Source organism: Anomaloglossus baeobatrachus, chromosome 2, assembly GCF_048569485.1.
Source record: "Anomaloglossus baeobatrachus isolate aAnoBae1 chromosome 2, aAnoBae1.hap1, whole genome shotgun sequence".
In the NCBI taxonomy this organism is placed as follows: Eukaryota; Metazoa; Chordata; class Amphibia; order Anura; family Aromobatidae; genus Anomaloglossus; species Anomaloglossus baeobatrachus.
This window is the reverse complement of record NC_134354.1, coordinates 218,883,265-218,897,916: the sequence shown is the minus strand read 5'-3', so window position 1 is coordinate 218,897,916 and position 14,652 is coordinate 218,883,265. Positions and strand designations below refer to the sequence as shown.

Here is a 14,652-nt window from a genome sequence, read left to right as displayed (position 1 = left end):
TCCTCCTTCAGCTTTTGCACTAAACTGGCTAGGACTGGCTAGCAGGGGGTGTATATGCTAGGAGGGAGGAGCTACACGTTTTGAGTGTAGTAACTTTGTGTGTCCTCCGGAGGCAGTAGCTATACACCCATGGTCTGGGTCTCCCATGACGGAACTATAAGAAAAAGAATTTACGGTAAGTAAACAAAATTCTCTTTTTCTAGTGTATGTATGTATGTATGTATGTATGTATGTGTGTGTGTGTGTGTGTGTGTGTGTGTGTGTGTGTGTGTGTGTGTGTGTGTATATCTATATATCTCTGAGCCCTTAAGAGTCTGATCTTTCATTATATAAAAATAACCCCTTTAACAAAAAAAATCATGGCTACAATTAATTTTTTTAAGTGATTAAAATGCCATATTTTATCCCAAAATAAAATATCAATAAAAATGTTTGCTCACCCTGACAAAAAAAAATATGGGTCTCAGAAAATGGCAACTTATTAAATATTCTCCTGTACCCCCCCCAATTTTACCACACTTGCATTTTTTATGTTTTCCCCCATTACGCTGTGTGGTAATGTCCTTTTTGAAAAACTCTTAAAAAAAAAAAAAAAAACCCACATGTCTGTTTACTGAAAATGTGAACTTATGGCCCTTGGAAGAAGAGGAAAAAAACGTAAATGGAAATTCTCCTTGTCTGGAGAGGGGTTAAAACATTGTGGGGAGAAAAATCGGCCTACTTGTACTGTATTTCCAGACATGCCCCCTGCGAGGCCCATTACACATTTCTTCTATCAATGAAGCAAAAAAATGACTGGTCATCTCATGAGATAAGCTCCTTTTTAGCAGAACTGTAATGTTGTCTTAACAGCGGTTTGCTGCCTACTAAACTATTCTACCGATTTCACACATCTTTTTCTTCTGGCCTCAGGTAGCATGAAAGGACGCCTTTTTCCCTTTGGCATCGTGGGAATGGTAAATAAAGCCGATTGTCTGCAGAAAGGAGAAACTGTCAAGTTCCAGTTTTATGTTCTAAGCCAGAATGGGCAGACCATGGCCTGCAACATCGAGCCACTCCGCCGCGGCACTGTCGAGTGTGTTAAAGATCAGGTGAAGACTTTTCTCTCCATCCAGAATCTCATTAGGCACCAGTCTTTTTAGTCTATGTAGTTGCAGTAGTGTATAACATTAATGGGTTTTTAACTAACTAGTTAAACTCGCTGTTTAGACGGACAGGAACTGTATTTTACTCCTGGGTTATAAAGAATTATCTACCATTTAGTAGCCATGGCTCTTTGCCTGTTTAATTAGTTGCCTTCAGCTGTCACTTGCTGTTCCACAGCACAAAGGCTCTTTTTAGTGCTTTGCAGATTGATGGCTTGGAGGCGTTTGTGAGTTTTTGATGTTGGTTATATGGGACATAAGGCCTTCTTCACACATTCGTAGTAAAAACACACGTTCTTCACGGTCAGTGTTGAAGATGCGAATGGCCATCCATGTGTCCTGATTTTGGCACACGTGTTCTTTGTGTGCTATACATGATGGCACATGGAGATCAGGAACTTTTTACTCGCCTGTCCCTGGCACTGCAATCCTCTGTGCTGATGTCTCCGGCTCTGCTGCTTCTGGATCCGCGATGCAGTGAATATTCATGAGCATAATGAGCGGCCTGGACATAAGTGACAGCAGCGCTGGAGACAGGCGAGTATAGAAAATCCTTTTTATTTCAAAAAGATGTGTTTTGTCCGGTTCGTGTCACACTGACCACATACTGATGTGATCCGTGTGACATCAGTGCTGCCGGTATAAAAAAAAACAAAACAAAAAAACGGACTTGTCTACATGTAGAACACACGGACACGCGTGTGCACCACACAGACACGTCTGTGAAAAAACACTGATGTATGCGCAGACCCATTGATTTTAATGGGTTTGTGTATGTCCGTGTCTCCGGTATGTATGAAAATGGATGTCCTATGTACTGGAATCACAGACATGTGAAGAGGGCCTAACATAGAGCTTTCTGGAATCATTATTTTATACTGCCCTTAATACCAGGGCACATGTGAATACTGTGTTTATAATGCAGAACTATGGCCAACAATAATGTAAAATCAGTATAAACACATCAGTGACAGAGGACCCTGCCCGCATAGCCGTAGCTTACAAAGGAAGGAGAACAGAAATGCTAGCAATAAACTATGTTATTGAACGCCGGAATGAGGCATTAATGCAGTTTTGACGTTTTTTTTTTTTTTTCTTTTTTTCCAGTTTGGGTTCATTAATTATGAAATTGGTGACAGCAAGAAACTCTTCTTCCATGTAAAAGAGATCCAGGATGGAGTGGAGCTGCAGGCGGGGGACGAGGTGGAGTTCTCCGTTATACTAAATCAGAGGACTGGGAAGTGCAGTGGTTGTAATGTTACACTAATCAGGTAAATTCTCAGAAGTCCTACAGGATTATTAAAGAAAAGGGCCATTCCATGAGCTGACCGGCGGCGCAGTACGACGGCTGAGCAGTAAGGCTATGTGCGCACAGTGCGTTTTTTGATGCGTTTTTTTGACGTAGGTGCGTTTTTGTGCGTTTTTAGCTGCCAAAAACGCACAAACGCAGCGTCAAAAAGACGCAGTGTGCGAACCTAGCCTTATGCCTGTGTGAACAGTTGTACCAAAGTAAATGGTGTGCACTGGATGATCGATACTAGATCGCTCGGTGCACATGGACTGCCATAATTCTCGGTAGTGTGAGTCCGGTTTACACAGGATGATGCGTTGCCAAGAACTATTATCTATGCTGCACAAAAGATCACTTCATCCACTGAACAAGCGTCTTTCTGTATTATAGGGTGATTGGCAGCCTGTTTACATGGCAAGATAATCCTGAAAGGCGTTCATGATTATCCTCGAGTACTACCTCTTTAGACCTGGGAACCCATGTGTAAGGTCTGACATTACAGCCCAGTGTAACCCCCTTAAGGTGATCTTTTAACCTACAAGTCATCCAGGGGGTCTTCTGTATACATCTTACAGTTGGTGGAAGCAATATTAGCGTTCACTGGATGAAATGGCAAGGACAAAGTTACATGCAATTTTAGAATTTCTCAGTGTATGCTTGGGTGTCATTAACGGTTTATAGGCAATGTCAGCAGGTTTTTGCTTTTACCTTCTGGGCTGTGTTTTGATGATTAAATAAAATCAGTTGTTTTATGACCAGGAGGTTATCATTAGATGACAATTGGCCTCATGGTCCAGCCACACCACCAGCACTGATTAGCAACTCTGTCACAATACATTGTACACATTAAGGCCATATGTGCACTAGAAATTGACCTTTTTCTTAAACAAAAACTGGACCCTCTGAAAGAATCCCGCACCTGCGGTAAAAAAACGCAACGAAATCCACAAGCGGATTTGTCGCGTTTTTTACGCAGGTTGATCCCTGCGGGTATTATCTATGGCAAAAAGCACAGGTACCTGCGGAAAAGAAGTGAAATGCACATTAATTCTGCAGCGGAAAATGCGCAGGTATAAAAAAAACGCATTGTGCGCACAGTTTTTTTTTTGTTTTTTTTTTTGTTTTTTTTTATATATACCCATAGGTTTTGCTGGTGAATGACTGCAGAAAATGTTTAATATTTTCTGCAGTAAATCCGCAGCGTGCGCGCATAGCCTAAAGCTGCCAATCGGTGGGGTCAGCGAGGTTACAGGGCTCAGCATTCTGAGCTCTACTAAATCTGCAGCAAAGAAAAGTGAGCGTCTCCCCACTGCTGCACTCAGTAAATAAAGTATTGTATTGCTGGAGTAGAGGTCTCTCACCCTACATCATGTTGCTGTTGGATTACATAGCAAAAACCTGCTAAGGCGGGTTTCACATCAGTGGTATTCTGCCGCAATGGCGGATCCGTCAGAATTGCGGTACAGTTCAATACACTGGAATCGCGGCAAGAGAAGGTCACATGTGGCAGCCGCGATTCCACTGTATTCAACTGTACCACATTTCTTACGGATCCGGCATTGCGGCAGAATACCGCTGATGTGCGCGCAGCTTGACAGTCACTTTAAAACTTTTGGTCTCTAGTCGCATAATTAAACCCCTGAATATTTTGTCATCCTCTTGCAGTAAAGGCCCGGAACTGGTGGCAGCTCCTCGCCCAGATAGATTAGTGAGTCGTCTGAAGAGCATAACATTAGATGATGCCAGTGCACCCCGTCTCATGGTCGTGCGTCAGCCAAGAGGCCCAGATAACACAAAGGCAAGTTCTAGAGGGTTTTTTGCTTGTTTGGTTTATTTTTGTTTGTTTTTCATGAATTAAGATCTGAAAGACCTATTTAAACTTTTTAATTTCTTTATCGTTCCTATGGGAGACTCAGACATTGGGTGTATAGCTTCTGCCTCCGGAGGACACACAAAGTACTACACTAAAAAGTGTAGCTCCTCCTTCTGAGCCTATACACCCCCTGGAGAACCAGATCTAGCCAGTTCATTGCTTTGTGTTCGAGGCATACATCCACACATGCATTCTCATCTGATTTTTAATTTTTGGAAAGAGTTTGAAGAAAAGCGGGTCCAAGTCTGGACCCCCGGCATGTCCCTTCTCACCCCACTGTGTCGGCGGTGCTGTTAAGGTTGATTCCAAGGCTGGAGCCTTACATGCCGCGCTCCTTCACCATCCCTCGGGCTCTGGCTTGAAGTGGGAGCCAGCACGGTTCTCCATGCTTTGCAGGAGACCGGTCTCCATCCGCAGCCCTTCAGGATCCTGCTGGACGGAGCACTCATCCCCAGGGACTTGGAACCCTGCGTCTCAGCAAGCTAAGTACCTGAGCCGTTTATATTCTGGGGGTCCCTGTACTTTATTATGGTGGGAGAGTGTGCTGAGTGAGTTTTCTGACATTTCCGGCCGGTTCTCTGGCTGTCGCCTGAGAACCGCGCCGATGGTGCCTGCGCGCCGGCCGCACCGCTCAAATTTAGGCCCCGGCTTCGCCGGAGGCCTACTTTCGGTTTCACTGCCCTCGCATGTCATTCATGCAGAGGGACAGTGCGGCTCCGCCCAGCGGCCGTTCTACACAGGGGAGAGACACTCCTCACTGGGTACATGTCTCCTCCCCTGTAAGTCTTTTTGGCCCTCCAGATCCCGCTCTCAGAGTTGGTCCCGCCCCCTCTCCTCGCTCCGGCGCCATTTTATCAGCGTTTTCTCTGCGATCAGCACTGGCTGCAGCATCCCTGCTGAGGTGCTTGGGGGTCCGGGCTTTGGGATCTGGAGGGCACACAACACCGCTCCAGCGGTCTGGTAAGCCACAACCTCTGGTTGTGGGCCTCTGTATATACTCTCTGGGGGTCACTCTGGCAGAGCCCCCCCTTCAGCAGCATGTCTCACACGAGGAGCAAGGCTCCAAAGCTATAGTCAGTATGCACTGCATGTAAGCTCATACTGCCTGAGCCGAGCACATATCCACATTGTGATGCCTGCTCTAACCTGACAATGCCTCAGCCTGGAATCGCACCCACAGTGGTCTCTCCGGCTGCTCCGGCTCCTGTGGCTGAACCCCCGGCTTGGGTAGAATCCCTATCTAGGTCAATCACCCAGTCCTTTGCCGACTCCATGGGACAGCTGTCCCGGACTTTGCTGAACATGCATCAGCCCCCTTCACAGGGTGCCTCTGCTGCTAGGGCTCTCTCAGCAGAGCTCACAGAGGATTCTTCATCTGGTCCCAGACCCCGTCCTCCTAAGAGGAGACGTAGGGCTCCCTCCCCTTCCTCGTCCCGCGGCTCTGTTTCAGAAGCTGACTCGCGGGACGAGGAGGATGCCTTTACAGGGGGCTCGGAAGCTACCTCCATGTGCCCCATTGATCTGTCCGAAAGTGACTCAGATGTTAGTGATTTGATTGCGTCCATTAAATCCGTACTGGACCTCAATCCGCCAGTATCAGAGGAGCAACCCTCTCTGGCAGAAAAGCACCAGTTTACCTCTCCTAAGAGGACAAAGAGTGTGTTCTTTAACCACTCTAGTTTTCAGGCCGCTGTGACCAAGCCTAGGGCCTGTCCTGACAAACTCTTCCCAAAGCGTAGTTCTGATGACCGGTTTCCATTTCCACCTGAGGTGGTCAAGGAGTGGGCTCATTCACCAAAGGTAGACCCCCCGGTGTCTAGATTCTCAGCCCGGACCGTTGTCGGTGGCTGATGGCACCTCCCTTAAGGATTCCACTGACCGCCAGGTCGACCTTCTGGCCAAATCTGTATATGAGGCGGCAGGGGCCTCGTTCTCCCCATCTTTTGCAGCAGTGTGGGCTCTCAAAGCCATCTCTGCTTCTCTAGAGGAGATGCATTCCCTCGCCAGGGAATCTATGCCCGAAATGGTTGCCTTAACTTCCCAAGCTTCCGCTTTTTCATCCTATGCCATGTCTGCCATGCTGGAGGCTTCTCACCGCACTGCGGTGGCTTCGGCTAATTCCCTCGCTATCCGCAGGATCTTGTGGCTTCGAGAGTGGAAGGCAGATGCTTCTTCAAAGAAGTACCTTGCTGGGCTCCCTTTTGCTGGGTCCAGGCTATTCGGTGAACAACTGGATGAAATTATTAAGGAAGCTACTGGCGGGAAGAGTACTTCCATGCCACAAACCAAAACCAGGAAACCTGTCCAGGGTAGGAACCAGTCGAGGTTTCGTTCCTTTCGTTCGTCCAACTGGTCGTCCTCTAAGCCCTCGGCCTCGTCCACTAACTCAGCCAAGGCCCAAAAATCCAACTGGCGCACAAAGGCGCGTCCACAGAAGACCGCAGGAGCTGCTGCCACTAAGGCAGCCTCCTCTTGACTATCTGTCCGCGCCAGCACCGTCCTTAGTCGGTGGCAGGCTCTCCCACTTTGGCGACGCGTGGTTTCAACACGTCTCCGATCAGTGGGTGCGGGATGTCATTTCCCACGGCTACAGGATAGAATTCTCTTCCAGCCCGCCAAACAGATTTTTTTTGTCAACTCCCCCCTGTTCCAAGGCCGCCGCCTTCTCTCAGGCTGTGGCATCCTTGCAGGCCAACGGAGTAATTGTACCGGTTACCGCCCGGGAACGGTTCAGAGGTTTCTACTCAAATCTCTTCCTAGTCCCCAAAAAGGATGGTTCCTTCCGGCCCATCCTGAATCTCAAGCTTCTCAACAAGCCTGTTCAGGTGCGGCATTTTCGCATGGAATTTCTGCGGTCAGTCATTGCCTCAATGACCCAAGGGGATTTCCTGGCATCCATCGACATCAGAGATGCCTATCTGCATGTGCCAATTGCAGTTTCTCACCAGCGTTGGCTACGTTTTGCAATCGGAGAGGAACATTTCCAATTCGTGGCTCTCCCCTTCGGGTTAGCCACGGCCCCTCGGGTATTCACCAAGGTCATGGCAGCAGTGATTGCGGTTCTGCACCTCCAGGGGTTGGCAGTGATTCCTTACCTGGACGACCTTCTAGTCAAGGCTTCATCCAGCGCAGACTGTCAGCGGAGTGTCTCGCTCACTCTCGCCACTCTAGCCCAATTCGGGTGGCTGGTCAATCTGCCCAAATCCACTCTGGCTCCGACCCAGAGGCTCACGTACCTAGGGATGCAGTTCGAGACTCTGCCGGCACTTGTGAAGTTGCCCTTGAGCAAACAGCAGTCCCTCCAACTGGCGGTGCGCTCTCTGCTGAGGCCCCGCCGTTATTCCATCAGGCACCTGATGCAGGTGCTGGGTCAGATGGTGGCGTCAATGGAGGCTGTTCCCTTTGCCCAGTTCCATCTGCGTCCTCTGCAGCTGGACATTCTCCGCTGTTGGGACAAGCGGCCTTCCTCCTTGCACAGGTTAGTGGCTCTGTCGCCACAGACCAGGAGCTCTCTTCAGTGGTGGCTTCGGCCCCTCTCTCTGTCTCAGGGACGCTCCTTCCTGGCTCCGTCCTGGGTGGTCCTCACCACAGATGCCAGTCTATCCGGCTAGGGAGCAGTATGTCTCCACCACCGAGCACAGGGCACTTGGACTCCGTCCGAGTCAGCCCTTTCGATCAATGTGCTGGAAACCAGAGCCGTGCTCCTGGCTCTCCTAGCTTTTCACCACCTATTGGCGGGCAAGCACATCAGAGTCCAGTCAGACAACGCGACTGCGGTTGCCTACATACATCAATCACCAAGGCGGGACACGCAGCCGCCTGACAATGTTGGAGGTACAACGTATCCTTCAATGGACGGAGGACTCCAAGTCCACCATATCCGCAGTCCACATCCCAGGCGTGGAAAACTGGGAGGCAGATTATCTCAGCCGTCAAACCGTGGACAGTGGCGAGTGGTCCCTGCATTCGGCAGTGTTTCAGTCAATCTGCCGCAAGTGGGGCACTCCGGACGTGGACCTAATGGCATCACGTCACAACAACAAGGTTCCGATTTACGTGGCTCGCTCCCACGATCCTCAGGCCTTCGCAGCGCACGCTCTGGTTCAAGACTGGTCCCAGTTTCGTCTGTCCTACGTGTTTCCCCCTCTAGCTCTCTTGCCCAGAGTCCTGCGCAAGATCAGAATGGAGGGCCGTCGGATCATCCTCATTGCTCCGGACTGGCCCAGGCGAGCTTGGTACCCAGACCTGCTCAATCTGTCCGTAGAGGTGCCGTGGCATCTTCCGGACCGTCCAGACCTTCTCTCACAAGGTCCGTTTTTCCGCCAGAATTCTGCGGCTCTCAGATTGACGGCGTGGCTCTTGAGTCCTGGATCTTGACGGCTTCTGGTATTCCTCCTGAAGTCATTTCCACTGACTCTGGCCCGGAAGTCTTCCTCGGCCAAAATCTATCACAGGACTTGGAAAATGTTCCTGTCCTGGTGTCGTTCTTCCGGCCATGCTCCTTGGCCTTTTTCCTTGCCGACCCTTCTGTCCTTTCTACAGTCCGGTCTGCAGCTAGGACTGTCCCTCAATTCTCTCAAGGGACAAGTCTCGGCTCTGTCAGTGCTGTTCCAGCGGCGTATCGCCCGGTTGGCTCAGGTCCGCACCTTCATGCAGGGCGCGTCTCACATCATTCCGCCTTACCGGCGGCCCTTGGATCCCTGGGACCTCAATTTGGTCCTCACGGCCTTGCAGAAACCCCCCTTTGAGCCTCTTAGGGAGGTTTCTTTGTTTCGTCTTTCACAGAAAGTGGTCTTTCTAGTGGCCATAACTTCCCTCAGGAGAGTCTCTGATTTGGCTGTGCTCTCTTCGGAGTCACCTTTTTTGGTTATTCATCAAGACAAGGTGGTTCTCCGTCCGACTCCGGACTTTCTCCCTAAGGTGGTTTCTCCTTTCCATCTTAACCAGGACATTACCCTGCCTTCCTTTTGTCCGGCTCCTGTTCATCGCTTTGAAAAAGCGTTGCATACTCTGGATCTGGTGCGGGCGCTCCGGATCTATGTGTCTCGCACCGCTGCTCTTAGGCGGTGCACCTCTCTTTTTGTGCTAACCACAGGTCGGCGTAAGGGCCTCTCTGCTTCTAAGCCGACCTTAGCCCGTTGGATTAGGTCGACCATTTCGGATGCCTACCAGTGTTCTCAGGTGCCTCCCCCGCCGGGGATCAAGGCACGCTCGACCAGAGCTGTCGGTGCCTCTTGGGCTTTCAGGCACCAGGCTACGGCTCAGCAAGTCTGTCAGGCTGCCACTTGGACTAGCCTGCATACCTTTTCAAAGCACTACCAAGTGCATGCTCCTGCTTCGGCAGATGCGAGCTTGGGCAGACGCATCCTTCAGGCGGCTGTCGCCCATTTGTGAAGTTAGGTTCTGCCTACTTCTTAGATTTTCTGTTTATTCCCACCCATGGACTGCTTTGAGACGTCCCAATGTCTGGGTCTCCCATAGGAACGATAAAGAAAAAGAGAATTTTGTTTACTTACCGTAAATTCTTTTTTTTATAGTTCTGTATTGGGAGACCCAGCACCCTCCCTGTTGCCTGTTGGCAGTTTCTTGTTCCGCGTGTTATCACCGGCTGTTGTCGTGGACAGAGTCTCCGGTGGTTCCGGTTCTTGCTCTGTTTTTACTTGTGGGTGGCTATTCTCCTTCAGCTTTTGCACTAAACTGGCTAGATCTGGTTCTCCAGGGGGTGTATAGGCTCAGAGGGAGGAGCTACACTTTTTAGTGTAGTACTTTGTGTGTCCTCCGGAGGCAGAAGCTATACACCCAATGTCTGGGTCTCCCAATACGGAACTATAAGAAAAAGAATTTACGGTAAGTAAACAAAATTCTCTTTTCTTTGCCAATTTTCAAAGAGATCTCATTTAAAGCAGCAAAAATATCGAAATGGTAATTTATTGATATGAGAAGCTAAACTATTCACACAATATGAAGGTTTATATTGTATCTTGTTTTTTTTTTTTTTTTTTTTTTTTATTCTTATATATTTATATATTTATTTTTTATTTATTTATTTTATTTCCCCCATTAAGTCAATTGCTTTTTCTCTTTGCTTTCACAGGGATTCGGCATAGAGCGAAAGATCCGTCAAGCTGGTGTCATCGACTAAAGTTTTGGTTTTTTTTTACTTTGATTTTTTTTTTTCCATCTGGTAAAGCACATTACCTAATCAAGTATGATCAAATCGAGGGATATTTTTGAAGCGCAAAATCTTTGCATCCCCAAGAAAGTGTATTCTATAAGAGTTACATCAGTTTTAAAAAGAAGAAAAAAAAAAAAAACATCTTGCACTCGTCAGGGAAATCCTGAACAAATCCTTTTTAAATTCTGCACATTTGCAAGTGAGGAGTAAAGTTGGAGCCTTTTTGTTTTTGTGGTTTGTTTTTTTTTTGTTTTTTTTTGTTCTTAGATTTTTCTTTTTTAAGACGCTTGATTTGAGTTTTGCATCTTAAATTATCATTTTTTTTTTCACCGCCCCCAATCATTTACCCTTCCAAACTCTGTACTTGATACTGTTTAGTTTATATTCTACCTCCGATAGTTTCAAACTTCATTTGATTTTATTTCCCCCCTCCAATCTGTCAGAGGACCACATAGTAATGGTGGAATATATTCTATTCAGCCACTCCTTTTTCTTCATCTAATGACAGCCAAATGTCTCTCTTGCGTTTTTTTGTTGTTTTTTTTGTTTGTTCTTTTTTATATCTCTATTTGAATATTTTAATTCAAATGTACGAACGAAAGCTGTTAGAATCTGAAAGTATTTTATTTGCTTTTTTTTTCGTAAGCAAGTGACTTTGGAAATGCAAATATCCACAAAGGTGACATGTGCCATCAGTGTGAAGTTTAAAAAAGATTTGAAAACGCAGTTTTTTTTTTTCCTTTTCATGCTGCTAAGATATAGCAGCTTTGAAATGTATAAATTCAAAAGGAATAAAATGTGCCTGAACTGTGTGGTTTATTCTTTTTTTTTCTTTTTTTTTTTGTTCCTACGAGATTACAGGAACTGTTCATCGTACGGTTATTAACTGCATTGTTGTATGCATCAAGGTAAATAAAAACTTGATATTTTCTTTTTTTCTCTTCTTTTTTTTTTTTTTTTTTTTTTTAAAACTTGCCACTACCTGAAAAAGGCTGCTCATTCAACAATGGGTAGTCTGTTTCTGTCCTTCTTCTTCTTCCTTTTTTTTTTTTTTTTTTTTTTTCTTCTCCTCACCTTACTGTTTAGGTAATTTATTTCCCAAGTGTTAACCAGGAAGATCAAGAACTTTTCTTCTGGCTTAATGGAAGTTTATTGGCATTTTGTTCCCACACCTTTTTTTCTTTTGTGTTTTTTGTTTTTGTTTTTTTTTGTTCCCCCTTTTTGATTTCTGATAACTTATGTTGAAGACTTCTTACATTTGTAAAAACAAAACTTGGCTCTGATATTTTTTTTTTTTCTGTTTAATGGCAAAAAAATGAAATAGAATAAAGTTTTACCAATTAATTTTGAAGTAATGTCATCTTTTTGGTAAAATAGAATGAGACTTGACCTAATTTTCAATTTAAAACTTATCTGTTTATCCATTTATATAGTATAAGTGCAGCCAGATGAATGCAACAATTTATATATAAAGCTGAATGTATTTTTTTTTCTCCGATCTAAATTCCACATTTTAAAAAAAAAAAAAAAAAAATCTTAGGTCAAACCTGACTTAATTCCTTAACGACTTCGGCAGTAAAGTTACGTCCTAAGTGGCCATAGTGCAATCCCTGCCGGCAGCCGGTGAGGATCCGCGCACATGTTTAAAGCCTTTAAATGGCGTTGTCAAAATGTGACAACACCATTTTAAATGTTGATCGCGGTAAATCTTTAGGCTATGTGCGCACTAGAAAAGTGATTTTTCTCAAGAAAATTTCTTGAGAAACTTCTGGGAGTTGAAGATTACCGCATCTGCGGTAAAAAAACGTGGGAAAAACTCATGCGGTTTTGGTGCGTTTTTGCCGGTTTTTCCGCAGATTGGTCCCTGCGTTTTTTTATGCTGTAACTGCAATAAATAATATAGATAGATCGATAGATTGACTGACAGATAATGGATAGAGGGAAAGATGAATAAATCGATGAGAAAGACCTATATAATATCCCACCTCCCTGTATAGTCTAAGCTGGCACACTTTAGTGACTTTCATGTGGCACTAAAGGGTGCTTAGCCTTGTATTTAGCCAAAAAATAAATAAATAAAAAAAAAAAAACGACGTGAGGTTTCCCCTAGCTTTTGTAGCCAGCTAGGGTAAAGCAGACTGCTGCAGCCTGCAAACCCCAGCTGGCAGCTTTACCTTGGATGGTAATCCAAAACAGAGGGCACCCCACGCTATTATTTTACATTAAATAAATAATTTAAAACAAAAATCGTGGGGTCCCCCCCAAATTGGATCACCAGCTAAGGGAAAGCGGACAGCTGTGGTCTGGTATTCAGACTAAAGAGGTCCACTGTTATTGGACACTCCCCAGCCTAAAAATAGCAGGCCACAGCCGCCCCAGAAGTGGCGCATCCATTAGACGTGCCAATCCAGGCGCTTTGCCCTAACTCATCCCATTGCCCTGGTGCGGTGGCAAACGAGGTAATATATGGGGTTGATGCCAGATGTGTAATGTCACCTGGCATGAAGCCCTGGGGTTAGTGATGTCATGCGTCTATCAGATACCTGACATCACAAACCCAGTCAGTAAATAAAAAAAAAGACAAAAAAAGTTTTTTATTTGAAAAAACATTCCCTCTCCACCAATTTATTGAAAAGAACAATCAAATCCGGGTCCGGCGTAATCCAATAAGGGGGTCTCACGACGATCCATACTAAAGTCACTGTCCCAGTCAATGAAGAACAAAATGTTTCCCATTGGCTGGGAGAGCAGTGCAGTGACCTGAACTAACATCAATGGGTCAGCCCAGGTCACTGCAGGGGATGACTAGCGCTGCTTTCAGGAGGTTAGAAGAGATCATTACCTGCTGTGACGATCTCCTGCTCTCCTGGTTTAATTTAAAAGTTTAACTCGTCCCACAAAAACAACCCCTTATATGGCAAGATTAACAGAAAAAGTTAGTTACAGCTCTCAGAAGGGGAGCAAAAAACCTGAGAATCAGCTGGGAGTGAAGGGGTTAAAGAGTAATAGTTGAACCATTTCATGTACTGCTTTGTCACACACGTCAGAAGAACGTAAACTTAATTATATTTTCTTTGTCGCTCCTAATTGGGAGACCCAGACAATTGGGTGTATAGCTACTGCCTCCGGAGGCCACACAAAGCACTACACTTAAAAGTGTAAGGCCCCTCCCCTTCTGGCTATACACCCTCCCGTGGGATCACGGGCTCCTCAGTTTTCATGCTTTGTGCGAAGGAGGCACACATACACGCATAGCTCCACTGTTTAGTCAGCAGCAGCTGCTGACTATGTCGGATGGAAGAAAAGAGGGCCCATATGGGGCCCCCAGCATGCTCCCTTCTCACCCCACTTTTGTCGGCGGTGTTTGTTAAGGTTGAGGTACCCATTGCGGGTACAGAGGCTGGAGCCCACATGCTGCATCCTTCCCCATCCCCCTTAGGGCTCTGGGTGAAGTGGGATTTACCGGTCTCCAGGCACAGAGACCGTGCTCCGTCCACAGCCCCTGGGAATCTGCTGGATATGGAGCGGAGTATCGTCAGGGACAGGGCCCTGCTACGCCAAGGTACTCTGTGTCCCCGTACAGTCCGCGCGCACACTGCAGCATTGCTGGGTGTGTTAGTGCGCCGGGGACAACAGCGCTGCGCGCTGGTGCCATTCCTATCTACAGCTTTGCTGAGAGGGGACATGTATTTGAAACTGCCGCGCGGCCGCTGTTGTCAGTTTTTTCGCTGCGGCGCGGCTGGGACTTGTGGTGCGCCGGGGACTTCCGCGCTGGCCGTGCATATATCACGGCCGCGCTTATTACTCGAGTCCCCGGCTTTCTGCGGCCTAGTTTCGTTTCGTTCCCGCCCCCAGGCCTGCCAGTCAGGGGAAGGGCGGGACGCTGTACAGAACATCAGCGCAGAGGGCTGGAGTCTGCTTTGCATACTCCAGCCCTCACACTGGGCACAGTGGGACGCCAGTTTCCCGCACTTTGTTTGAGGCACGCCCACGATCCACCTCTCTTCACAGGACGCCGGCAGCCATTCCTGTGTGCAGTCTGAGCTGGAGAGAGGAGACTGGGAGACCCAGACACGGGATTCTGGTGCCCACACACCCGCTTTCAGCGGGCGGTAAGCTGCCCTCAAGGGCTGACCCCCACTGGTGCCGAAGTGTATATTGTATTTTA

General features: G+C 47.0%; 1 protein-coding gene across 5 annotated transcripts in view; it reads left to right on the top strand.

Annotated features, from left to right (window-relative positions):
* The window catches only part of CSDE1 (cold shock domain containing E1), an 89,520-nt gene extending 77,692 nt beyond the window's left edge, over window positions 1–11,828 (top strand). For all 5 annotated transcript variants that reach the window (XM_075335620.1, XM_075335618.1, XM_075335621.1 and 2 more), the window contains 4 exons: window positions 913–1,091; window positions 2,253–2,416; window positions 4,102–4,234; window positions 10,404–11,828. In XM_075335620.1, coding sequence (XP_075191735.1) covers window positions 913–1,091; window positions 2,253–2,416; window positions 4,102–4,234; window positions 10,404–10,451 — 524 coding nt within the window. In that variant the 3' untranslated portion in view covers window positions 10,452–11,828. The remainder of the gene's footprint in view (window positions 1–912; window positions 1,092–2,252; window positions 2,417–4,101; window positions 4,235–10,403) is intronic.
* Window positions 11,829–14,652: the final 2,824 nt, after the last annotated feature.